This window comes from Bidens hawaiensis, unplaced genomic scaffold, assembly GCF_021521415.1.
Source record: "Bidens hawaiensis isolate Kalapana, Puna unplaced genomic scaffold, B.hawaiensis_p1.1 tig00032062_1, whole genome shotgun sequence".
In the NCBI taxonomy this organism is placed as follows: Eukaryota; Viridiplantae; Streptophyta; class Magnoliopsida; order Asterales; family Asteraceae; genus Bidens; species Bidens hawaiensis.
The window spans coordinates 16,716-32,187 of record NW_027505235.1 but is presented as its reverse complement, the minus strand read 5'-3'; the positions used below and the strand labels follow the sequence as shown (position 1 = coordinate 32,187).

Here is a 15,472-nt window from a genome sequence, read left to right as displayed (position 1 = left end):
TGTCACCAGGGTACCTGCCGACAAAGGTAACAAATGTTGAGAATGACTCAAGAATGTTTTAGTGAGAGAAAAACAAGATGTCTTTGTTTGTTGGTTAAAACTTACCTAACAAAACCCCACAAAGCATGTGATTCTGATTAAATTCTAGGTTTAACACACCTATAAAACTTTATATAAACTATTAAATTTCATTCAACATCTTAATCAATTTCTCAAAATATATAGCATAAAACTTAATAAATATGCTATGATCAATCTGATATTATTTTTCAACATAATGATACTATATACTTGATAACACGTAAGGCTATACAAAGCCTAGTTTAAATGTGTAGTTAGATTTATTGCATAGGGTGTAACCTTAAAGGATATGTCAAACGTTGAACTTTTGTCGTGGACACTAACCCAACACTTTCCTTCAAGGTCGGGCGACCACGCAAGCACAAGATTATATATCCTTGTTTAACACATGTAAAAACTGGGTCAAGTTATTCTACAAAAGTAGACAAAAATGAGAAAGATTTATAGCCACATAAAAAAAACCCTTCAAAAAAAATTAAAAATAAATAAATAAAAAATCACAACTCAAAATTTAATAAAAAAAACAAAACATGTATAAACACAAAAAATTTTCCACCGTCTTCCTCGTTCATATTAAAAAAAAAAAACTTGAAAAAGACACAATGTTAAGTGAAAAAGACCATTGTGTCTTTTTGTTTATCATTGTGTTTTGTGTTTATTTTTGTCATTTATTGTGTCTTTTTTCCTTTACATTGTGTATTTTCTTCTTGATATTGTGTTATATTTTGCGATTTATTGTGTCTTTTTTAAGTTATAATTGTTTTTTGTTCATTTTTGTCATTGTGTCTTTTGTCTCTGCATTGTCTCTTTTCAGAGTTTTTTTTTTTTTGGAATGAGAATTCCATGGAAACATTTTTGGTTTTTTTCGTTTTTTTTATATTTTGAGTTATGATTTTTTTAATTAATTTTTTGGAATTTTTTTAAAGAGTTTTTTGTGTGGTCACAAATCCTTCTCACACTTCTCATTTTTGTCTCCCTTTATATTTTAACTTTTTCCATAAAAAGTTAAATATTATTATTATTTATGTATTATATCCCGGATTTAAATATAACTCTGCTGTCCTTTTTGCTCACCGCTACACCTTTGTTTCCGTTTGTGATTTACCAAACTCATATCGCCCGAACGAAAATTTTTTTCTCTCTTTCTTTAATTCTCATAGAGAAAATTACTGTTTGCGTCCACATAGTTTTAGGGCGGAGGCATAATGAGTCCCCAAAATTTTTTTGAACCGGTTGAGTCCTTGTGGTATCAAAAACGAACAATTTGAGTCCCTGTCGCTGTGGAATTACTAGTTTACCCTTTTTATAATCCGTATGAGTCCTTGTGGTTAAGTGATTGTTCAGTTTTAGTTCCTCTTTAAAAAATTCTTTCAAATTAAAGAATTAACCACCAAACTATAACCAATCAAGCCATAATCAACCAACCAAACCATAATCAACCAAAAATAAATGAACCGAATTTTTTTTAACAAAAATAAAGATCCAAACGTTTTTTAACAAAAATAAACAAGCCGAACTAGTTTTTTTTAACATAAATAAACGAACCAAACTTTTTTAACAAAAAAATACAAACCAAACTATTTTTTTAACAAAAATAAACGAATCGAACTACTGTTTAACAAAAATAAACGAACCAGACTACTTTTTTAACAAAAATAAATGAACTGAACTACCTTTTTAACAAAAATAAATTGACCAAACTACTTTTTTACTAAACTAAACGAACGTAACTACAATTAAAATAAGTAATAGAATCGAACTTCACCTTAGTGCAAGCTACGACGATATTTTTGTTAAAAACAAGTTCGGTTAGCTTATTTTTGTTTTAAAATAAATTTGGTTCATTTATTTTTGTTAAAAAAAAATTAGTTTGTTCGTTTTTTTTGTTGTTAAAAATAAGTTTGGTTCGCTTACTTGTTTTTTTAAAAAAATAGTTCGATACGCTTGTTTTTGTTAAAGCGAATTGTTCAGTTCGTTTAATTTAGTTAAAAAAAAGTTGTTCGGGTTTATTTATTATTAAAGAAAAGTATTTCTGTATTTTATTTTTGTTAAAAGTGTAGTTCAGTTAGTTTATTTTTGTCAAAAAAGCAGTTCGGTTAGTTTATTTTTGTTAAAAAGTTGTTCCATGTGTTTATTTTTGTTAAAAAATAAGTTTGTTTCGTTTCTCTTTTGGTTAAAATGTAGTTGGATTTGTTTAATTTTGTTAAACAAAATGAACTAAACTGCTTGTAAAAAAAGTGGTTCAGTTCGTTTAGTAAAAAAAAAGTAGTTGATTCGTTTATATTTGTTAAAAGATAAGTTTGGTTTGTTTATTTTTGTTAAAAGATAAGTTCGGTTCGTTTATTTTTGTTAGAAATGTAGTTTGATTCGTTTATTTTTGTTAAAAAATACGTTTAGTTCCTTTATTTTTGTTATAAAAAAGTAGTTCGATTCGTTTATTTTTGTTAAACGAAATGAACTACTTGTAAAAATGTGATTCGGTTCGTTTAGTTTGATAAAAAAAATTAGTTTTCGTTTTTTTTGGGTTAGAAAGTAGTTCGGTTCGTTAATTTTTGGTGAAAAAGTGGTTCGGTTTATTTACTTTTATTAAAAAAATTAGTCTAGTTCATTTATTTTTGTTAAAAGGAGAAGAGGACTCAACGTAACCAATTATGAAAGTTCAAGGACTCAGAGTGACAATATATATATATATATATATATATATATATATATATATATATATATATATAAGTAAAATGTCAAATCTACTCCTAAAACTAACACAATTAAGTAAATGCTGGGACTCAATTGGTTCATTTTTGAAACCACAGGGACTCAACCAGTTCAAAAAAAATTTTAAAGACTCATTGTGTCTCCGCCCTGAAACCACATGAACGCAAACAGTAATTTTCTCATTATCATACATGTAATCATGTCCCATGTCACCCAAACAACAAACCTAATACACGGCCTTGAGAATTTAGGTATCTCAGTCAAGTAGTACTCAGTTAAAAAGGCATTGAAATAGATATTTATTGACCAACTAGCTTTTATTCCTTGTATTACGGGGTTGTTTTACATTATTCGTTTTTTATATTTATGTTTTTTTATTTTAATTTTATTTATTGTAAGTAAGTTAATAATATATACTTAGGATTCATGATGAAAGGGTTTCCACAAATAAATGAGATGCTATAATATGGTTTAAAGGCTATTTGGATTTGGTGAAACCATGACCTGCTTATTTTTTTACTATAAAATTATTTTTTAATTATAAATATTTTTTTTAAATTGGATATTAATTTTTAGTATATCCTTATTTTATAGGATTTTCATATTAAATATTTGATAAGATTAATTATTAATTTAATAAGATGTTATAACCCGTTTAAGGGCTATCTTGGTTTGGTGAGACCCATACCTGTGAATTCGGGTCAAATGCATGAGAAGCCTCCATTTACAAATAAATCAATCTGATGGCTTGAGAAAATATAGGAATGTTTCGTTTATATGTATTTAAGATTAGAATTTTCTCTCGTAATATAAATGAGTCAAGCCAAGCCCAAGCTCAAAATATCTAACGCTTGTATTTTTTTTTTCACTAATGAATTTTGTTTATATGCACATGATACTATTTTTAAGATCTACCTTACTAGTCACCCAGTGTCTCTAAAATCTACGAACTGACTCTGCGAATGAAAACCGACTAAAAACGATTCACACCATAACACGGTCCAAGGTGCTTGTCACACCCCAACCTACGACGGAATATACCGGAGCGCGACATAATTGTATCATAGCTCAAAAACACTAATAATAATAATAATAATAAGTGTCAATATCTAAATATATTTATTCAAAACAATCATACACAAATAATTCAAGTGAAAAAGAATTTAATACAACATTTAAACTTTATAATTTTTAACCTAAAGTCCAAATCTATGTCTTCACTTCAAATAACTTCTTATAACAACCTGCATTATGAGTTAAAATAATTTGTCAATAACACATGTTGAGTGAGTAATTCACAGTGTGGTGTAAATATAAGAATATTAATAAATAAACAATTCTTTGCGTATGTGAATAGCATCAATTAATATAAACAAGTATAGGTGTCTTTTCAATCATGCCACTAGAATACGGACATGTCTACTCGGACGAATTCGCAACCAGTAACAACATAAAATAAAAGTAACAAAAGTGTCTTTTCGAACATGCCACTAGAATACAGACATGTCTACTCGAACGACGTATGATCATACTATGAGGATGAGGATGAGGATGATATACCAACCAACCATAAAGCAGTAAACACATAGTTCATATAGCAATCAACAATTAATCGAGCATCATCACAACCACGCAATTGATGGAATTGTATTTGAGCGAAATAATATTATAACAATAGTTTCTAGTACGCATAATGCCCCCAAAACAAAAATAGAGAAAAAAGGGGGAGTGTGATTACTCACATAGATAAGGCAGACCGTAACAAGGAGCCGGGTAAAGAGGACTAGTTAGTTCCACGAGAAGCTTCGACGACGAGTCCTACTTTTAAAAGTATGATTAAATAATTAACCTAACGACATAAACAAAACAAGACAATATTGCAAGGGTTTATAATGGAAATTGGGATCGAGAAGACGTTAAATATATTTTACATTAACTTCATAAAGTTTTAATGAAAACGTAATTAATTTAAATACTATTACAAGTTAACTGTCGATTTTAATTAATAATCGTCACTTTAATATTAAATATATATTCATAAATTAAACGAACCCTGTTTTGAAAGTTTAGCGTTGACCGGCTCGTTTAGACGGGTAAACTATCTAGTTTATAAAAAAAAATTATTAGGTTAAGACGGGAATATATATTCATAAAAAAAAGTTAATTACTAATACATGCGTATTAATATGTGTGTATGCGTGTGTATATATAGTTTTAGGTGAAAGACACACTTCGAGGTAAAATGGTGTTTGGTCCGTTAATGAGTGAAAATCATCATAATTCAATTAAAAGGTATTACTTATAATAAACGGAAATAACAACAATCATAGCATAAAAAAAATGAAAACCAGATCTGCTTGGGAAGGGACTCGAACCCTGGTCTCTCCCTGGCCTGTAACATAACTCAACACACACCAGCCAACTGGGCTGGTGCTTCAACTTATTAATGGATTAGAACAACATTTAATTAAATAGACAAAGAGGTTGATCCCAATTCCTAGCATACCCTATATTTGATCCAACCCAAATTGAATCACTTCTGCCCTTTGTTAATCGGAATCAACTTAGGGTTTTTGTTAAAAGCGTAATTCCGCCCAAGATTCATAGATCTGGATTTAGGGAAAATATGAATAACTGATTAATTAACATCGCCCTGATACCACATATTGATCAATTCCTCATGATGATAATGGAAAACATGAAAAATATGATAAATCTATAAGTATATGCGTACCTGTTTACAGTAGAGAGGGCAGCACACCTGACGAGTCAGATCCATACGACATGATTGTCAGTTTGGTCGAATTTCGCTTTAGGATGTATAGTTAAAGATGATGTTAGGGTTCTTGAGAGAAACCCGGTTTAGAAGAGAGGAGTCACATAAAATTGTATATGAAATTAGGTTATGATGTTAATTTATTCTCTTTATATATACACCCAAGGGAAAACCTTTTATTAGCTAGTAAGGGTAATATGACCCATCAACAATTACCAAGCTAATATATAATAAGGTATATTAATAATTTTGATCTATTATAATATATAAATGATAACGATGGCTATATTAATAAATATAATATATATATTTATTCTTACATGAGAAAAATATATGACGCCTATTATTCTTAAGGCCGTCTCCGATGATTTAAATACCTTGGCTGAGCTGAAGTAAAAGTCTTGTATATCCTAACGAGTAATGAATTATATAACCTAATCTTTTTTACACGACGATTAACGTTATAACAATAAACACAACAAAAATAATCCGAAAACCTCAAAAAGTAGGAGCCGAAGTTCTTATACCAATTGTAGGTCTCAGAAATAATATGGATCTAACAATGAATCGTATCAAGCCCTAGTGTGGAACTGCATAATAGAACCACAATACTCGGATCTTGAACCCTGAAGGTGAAAATGCAAGACGAGAAAACACCTTTAAGTGTATGTATATGAGATATTATATTAAGGTTAGGAGGGGCCTTGACATAACAACCCGTATATTTAGTCTGAGGCCCCTAAAGGTTTACACAAGTCCCATAGGCCGGCCCAATAGGCCCAATACAAGCAAACACAAAAACGACTAGTCTATTATTACATAAGTCTACCGATAGTAGCCTTACATTGGCCGAACCTGAACTTCATGATCCGGTTTGCTCGAGGACAAGAACTCAGCAAGTAGGGACCATGAAGGATTAATTGCGGGCGTTTACTTTTTATAGTATATTAGTGGCATGTTTAAATGTGTAATGAATGTCAAACTAGTTTGTATGATCAAGGTTTTTTTTGTTGATTAAGATTTTATCTTGATCGATCAGTTTTTAGGCATGTTTACTTGAAAGTCAAGTTAGAAGTTAAATTGAATGTCAAATTAGAAGCCAAAGTCGCAATCAAATTAAAAGTCGAATTTGAAGTCAAAGGTATTACTAGGTCAGGGATATTTTCGGGTTAAAAGTGTAGTCAAATAGTAAAAACTGAAAGTCAAAAATGGAGTTTGCCCTTATTCAAAGTTGGGAGGGAATGCCAATTATTTGCAAACACAAGAACACACAGTGTATGAAGGGATAGGGCCGCTATCGGCTTTTGAGCATTTGTAAACAAAATATTGAAATCTAACTGACGGTCAGACTCAAAGTGAAGAGTATTGTTGATATAAGGGTGGTTGATGCTATTTTTATTTTATATTATGTTATTTTAATTTGAAATAATTTACTTAATTTAGTTTTTTTTATTAATTAAAGATATAATATGAATGAAAGATGGATTAAGATAAAAGAATGATCATTTTCACGTTTGAAAAATGGATTTGAATGGAATGGTGAAAATCTAATACCACGTTTCGTAAAATAGAAATTGGATGGAAGATAGACTAAGGTGCTGTTTGTTTTTCAAGAGGTAAAATGTCTGCAGTCTGCAAACCACATCTGCAGGCATCTGTAGCAGAAGAGGTGGACCAAACCTCTGCAGTCTGCAAGAAGAAGACTGTTTGTTTTTTAACGTTTGAAGACTGATAAAATAAAACAGAAATTTTTAAGAGAAATTGAAACACCCCAAATTAAATAAAACAGAACTTATTATTATTAAGTGGGATGAGTGACCACTATCTCCACCTTTATGAAATAATTGTATGGGTGGGATGCTGGACGTGGATGTGATATGCGATTAGACTTTGCGCTATGGGAGCGGAAGGGAGGGAGACGGGCGCGGAAGGCTTCAAACACAGCCGAGGGGCGCCAATAGGTGGGGCGCGGAGGGGGGGAAGGTGGAGGGGAAGATGGACGTGGAAGGGGGTGAGGTGGGGGGCCCACCACCAACGGTCATAAAGCCGTTTAAAAAAAAATTAAAATTAATATTTCTATATAAATTCAAACCTTTTTCTCAATTTTACTCAAACAACTTTCATATTCACACCAAATTTAACCATCTTCACAACATTCATCTTCACACTAAATTTAACCATCTTCACAACATTCATCTTCACACCAAATCATGAACCCTAACTCGAACCCGAACACGGTCTCAAGCTCAACACCGAACCCAAACCCGAACCCGAATCAAAACCCGTGGGATCCGAGTTGCATGTGGTGGGCTAGTTTGCTCGCAAATAACGTCGACCTTAGCAACCCGTTCTATGCAAACCAACAACGACCGACGATTCCTCCACCCATGCCACCGTTTACCCCCGATATGTTCTTTCGGGCGCCAATGTCGTATACGTCCTCGCAAGTACCACAAACCCAAATACCCGAAACGCAAGCACCCGAAACGCAAGTCCCGCGTCCAAAAAGAAGTCATAAAAAAAAGAACCCGGGTGACGTTCAAACAACCGAAAAGGGCGAACGACAAATGTGGGAAGCGGACGAGGTAATGGCGTTAGCCTTAGCGTGGATCGACTCTTCCGAAGACTCGATTCAAGGTATATTATAAAAATATTTATATGTTTTCCATGTTATATTTTTTTGTTTAATAATATTTAAGCTTTTATATGTATCGAAGGTGACGGCAAACCTTCGCCGGAGTTTTGGGTACAAATACGTACCAAGTTCTTTGCTTTAATGGGTCGAGGAGAGTATCGCGGGAATAATTCCGTTTACAACAAATGGAAGTCGTTACGCACAATAATAACCGACTTCACAGCCGTTCACACCCGCATACAGAACAACAGAAAAAGCGGCATGAGCGATGCCGATGTGTTGGAGGCCTGCTTAAAACAATATAGAGCCGTTTATAATAAAGATTTTAGCTTGTTGGATGTTTGGAGACAATGCATAAGCTCGCCAAAGTGGCATACGGTCCCGACATCATCACCACCGCGACCGTCCAAACGGTCAAAGACAACGTCTACTTCGGCCGATCAATCGCCGTCGCAGCCCATGTTCGATGGTCGTTGTCAAATTAATTTAAACGAGTTGGATCCCGAATTAATTTTTGACGAACCGGATGAGTTGCCACGGCCGTTAGGAAGAGATAAAGCCAAGGCGGCGGCTAGAGGTGGAGGATCTTCGTCTAGAAGCACATCCTCTAAGAGTTCCGACACGAGTTCGCATCTAGAAAACTTGGAGCGGAGGCTAGCCGAGATTGCCAACATTAAAAAACAAAGACAGGATGGCCTCATGAAGGTGCACGAAGAAAGAAAGGCGATGCTTGCGGAATACAAAGCGATCCACAAGGAGCGAACGAAACAAAAGGAACTCGAGCTCATCACAAAAGATCTATCGCATCTAGATCCTATGTCGTGGACGGTGATAGAAAAAAGAAGAGCAAAGATATTGGCCAAATATGCAAACGAGGACGAGGACGACGAGCATTAGTTATATTTTTATTTGTAGGATTTTTATTTTTATTTGTATGTTTTTTATTTTTATTTGTATTGGTTTTTTTGTTTTATAAAAAAAATAAAATAAAAAAGATTGGGCTTCGAAGCCCCCTCACCATAGAGGGGCATTATGTCCCGGGGCTTTGATGCCCCCAGTGCTTACGTGACGCTGACGTAGCACTGTGGAGGGGCTTTGAAACCCCCCACCGTAACACGCAGCCTTAGTGTTCACTCTTGATGAAATAAGTGGATAAGTTAAATGATCTTTTTATATGAAAATGACCTTTTTTTTGGCGTCAAATCTATTGTCACCGACAATAGCTAGAATTTTGTACGGTCAAAATGAGATATACTCGTACACATCCTTAATTTTGCCAATTTAGGCATTTTAAAAATAAATAAAAATAAATTTACCAATTTAAAACACGTACGTCTTGTCTCCGTATCTGGTCAATAGTCGGAAGAGGAAGACACAAATAAACACCAAACACTTGAAACTTGAATGGACAGAAACGTGTTTCAAACCTCACCTCATTTTCGTTCATTGTGCAGTCTGGGTTCATCAAAACCTAATAATATTAATGTGCAAATTTTTAAAGCCCGTGATAATCAATTTAGGCTCAAATCCACAAATTCTTCGGGTGTGAAGGAATTGCAAGCAACGAATGTGAATCCTGTTTATGTACCCACACCTACGGATCGACCTCTCCGGACTCCTCACAGCGGGTGATTTTAGTTTTTATTTATTTATTATTATTATTATTATTTTTTATATATATTTTGTTAAATAGTCAAACAGCAAGCACTTATAAAGTGAGAAAAAGAGGAACAAACAATTTATTTTTATTTATGTATTTATTTTTTTACAATATCTTAAGCATCTTTCTTTGAAAATATATTCATATTTTAGGAGCACTAGTTTATATTTCATTATTTGCATGGTTCACTTGTTGAAATCATGATTTACTTTATGACACCATTTTTCATGCATCTTTAGTTGTTTCAAGATAGACCAGGCTGATATACCATATTACATGTATTGACTATTGCATCATTAATCAGTTACCACTTTGATGGGACAGCAAGGAAATTTTTTGAGGGTTGGTACTTTAAGGTTTCAATACCCGAACAACGACAAAGCTTCTGCTTTATGTATACCGTAGAGAATCCTGCTTTCAAAAAGAACTTGACTCGTTTGGAGCACCTACAGTATGGACCGCGGTTTACTGGAGTTGGAGCTCAAATTCTTGGGGCGAATGACAACTACATTTGTCAATATACAAATGAATCTCAAAACTTTTGGGGAAGTAAGTTTACCAACTTAATTATTGTTTTCAGAAAGATATTGCTTTTACATTTAGGCAAATGCATGGAGTTCACAATACCTGTTTGTTTATAATTACAATGAAAACTGTAAGTTAGTTATTCTATCACCGAGCTGACTTGGTCAAATGGGTCAACGCACAGGTCGGCATGAGCTGATGCTAGGAAACTCATTTACAGAGCAAACGGGAAAGCAGCCTCCAGACACTGAAGTTCCACCCCAGGTTGATTTCTTCATGACTAATTTACTTGGTTGAAATTTGTTATTTACATAGGGGGCAATTTCAAGCCATTTATGTGTAAGTTAGTGATCAGTTTTATTTTATTGATAATTGGTTAATTTAGTTTAAGAAAGGAAATTAAGCTAAGAAAAAGTGGGTTGAAAGTTGCCCTGAGGTGCTACAAGTAATTTATATATAAACTTCAATCATGCAGGTTTTTAATGAGAGTGTGGTTGAAGGATTCCAAGTTACTCCCCTATGGCATCAAGGTTGCATTTCTGATGATGGAAGGTACATTTGTTTTTTTTTTTCTTTTTTCTCTTATAAGCTTAAACGTAAATAGTAACATGTGCGTGGAAGTGTTCCTTCTAAGCATGATATATACTAGCACAACCGCTCAAGCTGAAGTCTATATAACACACGCTCCAAGCTTGTTACATGTATAATGATTGCGAGAGCCTTATATAGACGTTGTAAACAGATTTGTTGGTTTATTCTTGGACTTGGTCACAATCTCATAAATAAGCTTTTATCTCTAAAAGTGACATTCAGTTTCAATGTCATCGGTGATATAAAAATAAAGAAAGATCTGACAATAAACTGTTGAATTCTAGAAACTGCCAAAGAATAGCTGTGGTGGCAGCAATATTGATGGAAACTAGCCTTTATAAGATTAGGCACTAATGACTTCTTTACATCAAGTAATATTGCTACTTTGGTGATTATTGAAAAGAAACCGCTCAAAAAGATTAAGAAGCATTCTGCCTTTATAAGATTATGCATTCTAATGACTATTGAAGCTATACTTTTGGAGCCCGTTCACTCAGCAAAGTAATATAAACGATTTAAAACAATTTTGGGTAAAACAACAGCAAGAATTTGTTTAAAACCAAATTATCAAATGTGTGGATAATGGCATAAAGGTCATGAATGTTAGTCAAAGTTAGTTAAGGTGTCAGCTTAATTTTTATGAACATAAATACTGATAGTAATGCATATATTACATGTGTTTAAACTTTGGTTCCGAGATATAGCTTGATTGCTTGACACGCGTAACTATTAACTCCAGGACCACTTTTGCTGACACCGTAAAAACCGCACATTGGGAATACAGTACACGCCCTATTTATGGTTGGGGTGATGTAGAGTCAAAACAGAAGTCCACAGCTGGCTGGCTTGCTGCTTTTCCTGTATTCGAACCTCATTGGCAAATATGCATGGCTGGTGGACTCTCAACAGGCAAATCTCTTTTCTATTCCATTCTTAGATCTTTAATCCTGCTTTATCCAAGTCAGTGATCATTAATTCTTCCTCTGTGTTTGTTTATTTTAAATGCTGCTTTTTAAAAGGTTGTGTGAAGTCACACACAGAGACATTTAGGCCTGTAACTTTGAAGGAATGTCTCTCTTGCATGTGTATTTAAACTGAATGATACATGTAATCATCGACTTTTATGGCACGTGGTGCGAACTTTGTTTTGACACGATCGCTTGTAAATGTTTTCCCAGGTTGGATAGAATGGGGTGAAGAAAGATTTGAGTTTCAAAATGCTCCTTCTTATTGCGAGAAGAATTGGGGTGGAGGTTTTCCTAGAAGGTGGTTTTGGGTAAGTATCCATTGCGTGTCATGTATTTAATCTAGATATCCCTTGTAACAAATTATAAATGCCTCTAAAATCTGCAGGTTCAATGTAATGCCTTTAAAGGTGCAAGTGGAGAAGTTAGTTTGACTTCTGGCGGCGGATTAAGGCAATTGCCTGGACTAAATGAAACATATGAGAATGCGGCACTGGTATTGATTATTAAATGTCACTTGTCTGTCTTTCATGCTTCGGTTGCAAATATTATTTTCTATGAATTTGGTCTCTTTTAGATTGGAGTTCACTATGGAGGTATTTTCTATGAGTTTGTTCCTTGGAATGGAGTTGTTGAGTGGGAAATTGCTCAGTGGGGTTATTGGCACATAACCGGCGTTAATGAAACACATATGGTGATTATGATCACTCTATTACATATTTTCTTCTGCGCGCGGTGCCCATTTTTTTGATTGGATATACTCGTTTTAGAGGTGGTAAACATTCAAAAACATGGCGTCATTTTAAAACCATTCGACCGGTTCCATTATTTTAGAATCTGTTGAAATTGCGTCTCTATTTAACAGACAGATTTGTTATGAACAGGTAAAAGTGGAGGCTTCAACGAAGCACCCGGGGGCCACAGTGCAAGCTCCAACTACAGAAGCAGGCTTCGCACCAGCTTGCAAAGATAATTGCCTTGGCGATTTAACTCTAAAACTTTGGGAAAAAGGATCTGATGGCAGTAAGGGGAAGGTGTGTTATTTTTGTTCACTCTAGCTGTAGATAAATATAATCATGTGTGTATATGTTTTAACACTAATTTGTTATGAGGGCATGTTATGTATGTATGTAGCTTATCTTGGATGTAACCAGCAACATGGCAGCTGTAGAAGTTGGGGGCGGACCATGGTTCAACACATGGAAAGCCAAGACGTATACACCAGAAATCATCAATCGTGCTCTTAATCTTCCTGTTGATGTGGATGGAATTCTTGCTTCGTTTCCATTACTCAAACCTCCTGGTTTGTAGCATGCGATCGCTTTACAATTATATATATGATGCATTTGTAATGAAAATAGACTGCATGCTTGTGACCTGATGTAGTTTATAATTAGTGAAACGAATGATGAAATAGAATCTCTTGTTTTATTTCGGAACATAGTAAAATATGTGTGTTTGTTTTCTCGTGCAATCCAAAGAGTGTGACTTTTTTTTTAATAACGAAGGGGCTGTTTTTGTAATCGTTGTATTCTCAAGGGTCTATATAGAAATAATAAACAAACATATCTATCTATAATAATAACTGGTGATTGACCCGACGCGTTGCACCGGGCTTGGATATGTGGCTGTGATATAAACGGTTAACTACCATCATTAGCATTATATAATAAACATCCTAGCATTACGTATTAGGTTCCATAAATTGCAGGCTAGACATGTGTTTGTACGTGGTGGTTCTTTACAAAATGCCTTTTTTTTTGCGCTACACACCTGCACTAGCTATTGCTGCATGTGGTCTTTTGTTTTTTGTGTTGCCAAAGAGTCATTATATGTTGGAATAGCAGCATTCGTTGTTCAGGTAGCCTGTAGATATGTTGCTGGAGACTTAACCTATATAATAAGATTGTGTTAGCATAGTTTTGGTTTTAGTAACGCATTCAAATCAACAGACAAATGTTGTTAAGCAAATTAATGTTTATATGACTTTTAAGTATTCTTTTTTATCTAATGCAGTCCAAAATAAAATAAATGAATTCAGCCCAAACCACCCAACTTTGATACTCATCAGATTACAAATAATGCTAAATTAAGGTATATAAGGTTGCAGCTATTGTTTTATGTTTTTTATGTCATGGAAAGGTACACTTACGTTAACGTCCACCAACAGGTAGCATGTCTCGGCACTTCTTAAGGTTGCCATTTCCTAACAATCTCAACCTCGAGTGTTGCGCCATCAGTTCCATCTTTTATTGCAGTCATTCGTTGAAATCATTATTACCTGGTTGAACAAAGAAGACATGAATTAAGCAGTATCAAAACATATTATTCATAGTGTGTGTAAAAGAACCAACAACAAATGAGTATGTATTTATTATCTAATGGTTAGCTAATGTCCGTCTGTTTCTCTAAGAAAATCAAAGAAAAAGATGTTTTTTATGTTTGTTTTGTGATCATCACTGGTAGTGTCATGTTCAATAACTATTTTAAGGGACTCTAGAGATGTTTCTCTCGAAAACGCAACGTACAGTTGGCCATGACTAAAAACCGGATGTGGTAGGGAGACGCCTATTTTGTTAAGCGATTGACCTTGACTTTTGTTAATGGTCATCGTATAACACACTTTAAATGGGAATTGTTTTCTTTTAAAAATGAATGGCCATTCCTTGTTGTGACATGGACAAATTCTTGTTATATAGACTTTGTTACCTACAGCTGTTCCCATAATAACTCGAGCCTCTATTTGTCTTGGAACAACTATGTTTAAGAGTCTTGTTCCATTGCACAATCCTACTGTTTGATTTATGTTTCGTAGCATAATTATGGGGGGCATTAAGTCATTAACTTTAAGCTATGATTGATGTGCTGGAAACCCATGATACTTAAGGGTAATAAGATATTCGACTGGATACAAATCTTCAATATTCGTGTTGTCTTTTGCATGTGGGACTGTGGTGTAAAGTCACATATTTTGATCAAGATTACACCAAAAGTCAAGGACCTATTGATTTAACTTAAAACAAAAATATAGTATCGCAATTTTGTACTACAATTTGAAAACAACCCACCGTTAAGTCTTTGCAGCGGATATAGTTCAACACAGGGGAATTTTAGGAATTTGAAATATATTACATCTAAACAGAAAGTAAATTTTTTTTATCTAACAAAGATAAGTCAATTGTATACCTTTATATGAACTTCCCGACTTCCCCATGTAGTAGCATATATCTAATTCAGAAGTCGCCACCTGATGAAAAGCAAAGAAGACATTTGTTTACATTCACTAACAACTGGTAATCCAACATTAAGTGGGTGTCAAACACACAACCCTACAAATGAATATAAATTATGTAAGGCTATATACCATTTAATAATAATAATAATAATAATAATAATTATTATTATTATTATTATTATTATTGTTATAATTATTATTACTAGAAACAACTTTTGAGACTTTACAATAATTGAACATAACGGTTTTTAAATCTTCACCTACTTCATTGCCCCCAACCCTTTCTCGTACC

At 33.8% G+C, this 15,472-nt stretch overlaps 1 protein-coding gene across 1 annotated transcript; it reads left to right on the top strand.

Moving 5' to 3' along the window:
- The first annotated feature begins 7,779 nt into the window (after window positions 1-7,779).
- On the top strand, window positions 7,780-13,265 carry LOC143611722 (tocopherol cyclase, chloroplastic-like). The gene is made up of 12 exons (XM_077085883.1): window positions 7,780-8,206; window positions 8,287-9,094; window positions 9,617-9,832; window positions 10,169-10,413; window positions 10,574-10,653; window positions 10,865-10,941; window positions 11,720-11,889; window positions 12,159-12,256; window positions 12,334-12,441; window positions 12,523-12,639; window positions 12,830-12,979; window positions 13,080-13,265. Exons 1-12 carry the CDS (start codon window positions 7,780-7,782, stop codon window positions 13,254-13,256), a joined length of 2,673 nt encoding a protein of 890 aa, XP_076941998.1. The 3' UTR covers window positions 13,257-13,265.
- The last annotated feature ends 2,207 nt before the right edge of the window (window positions 13,266-15,472 follow it).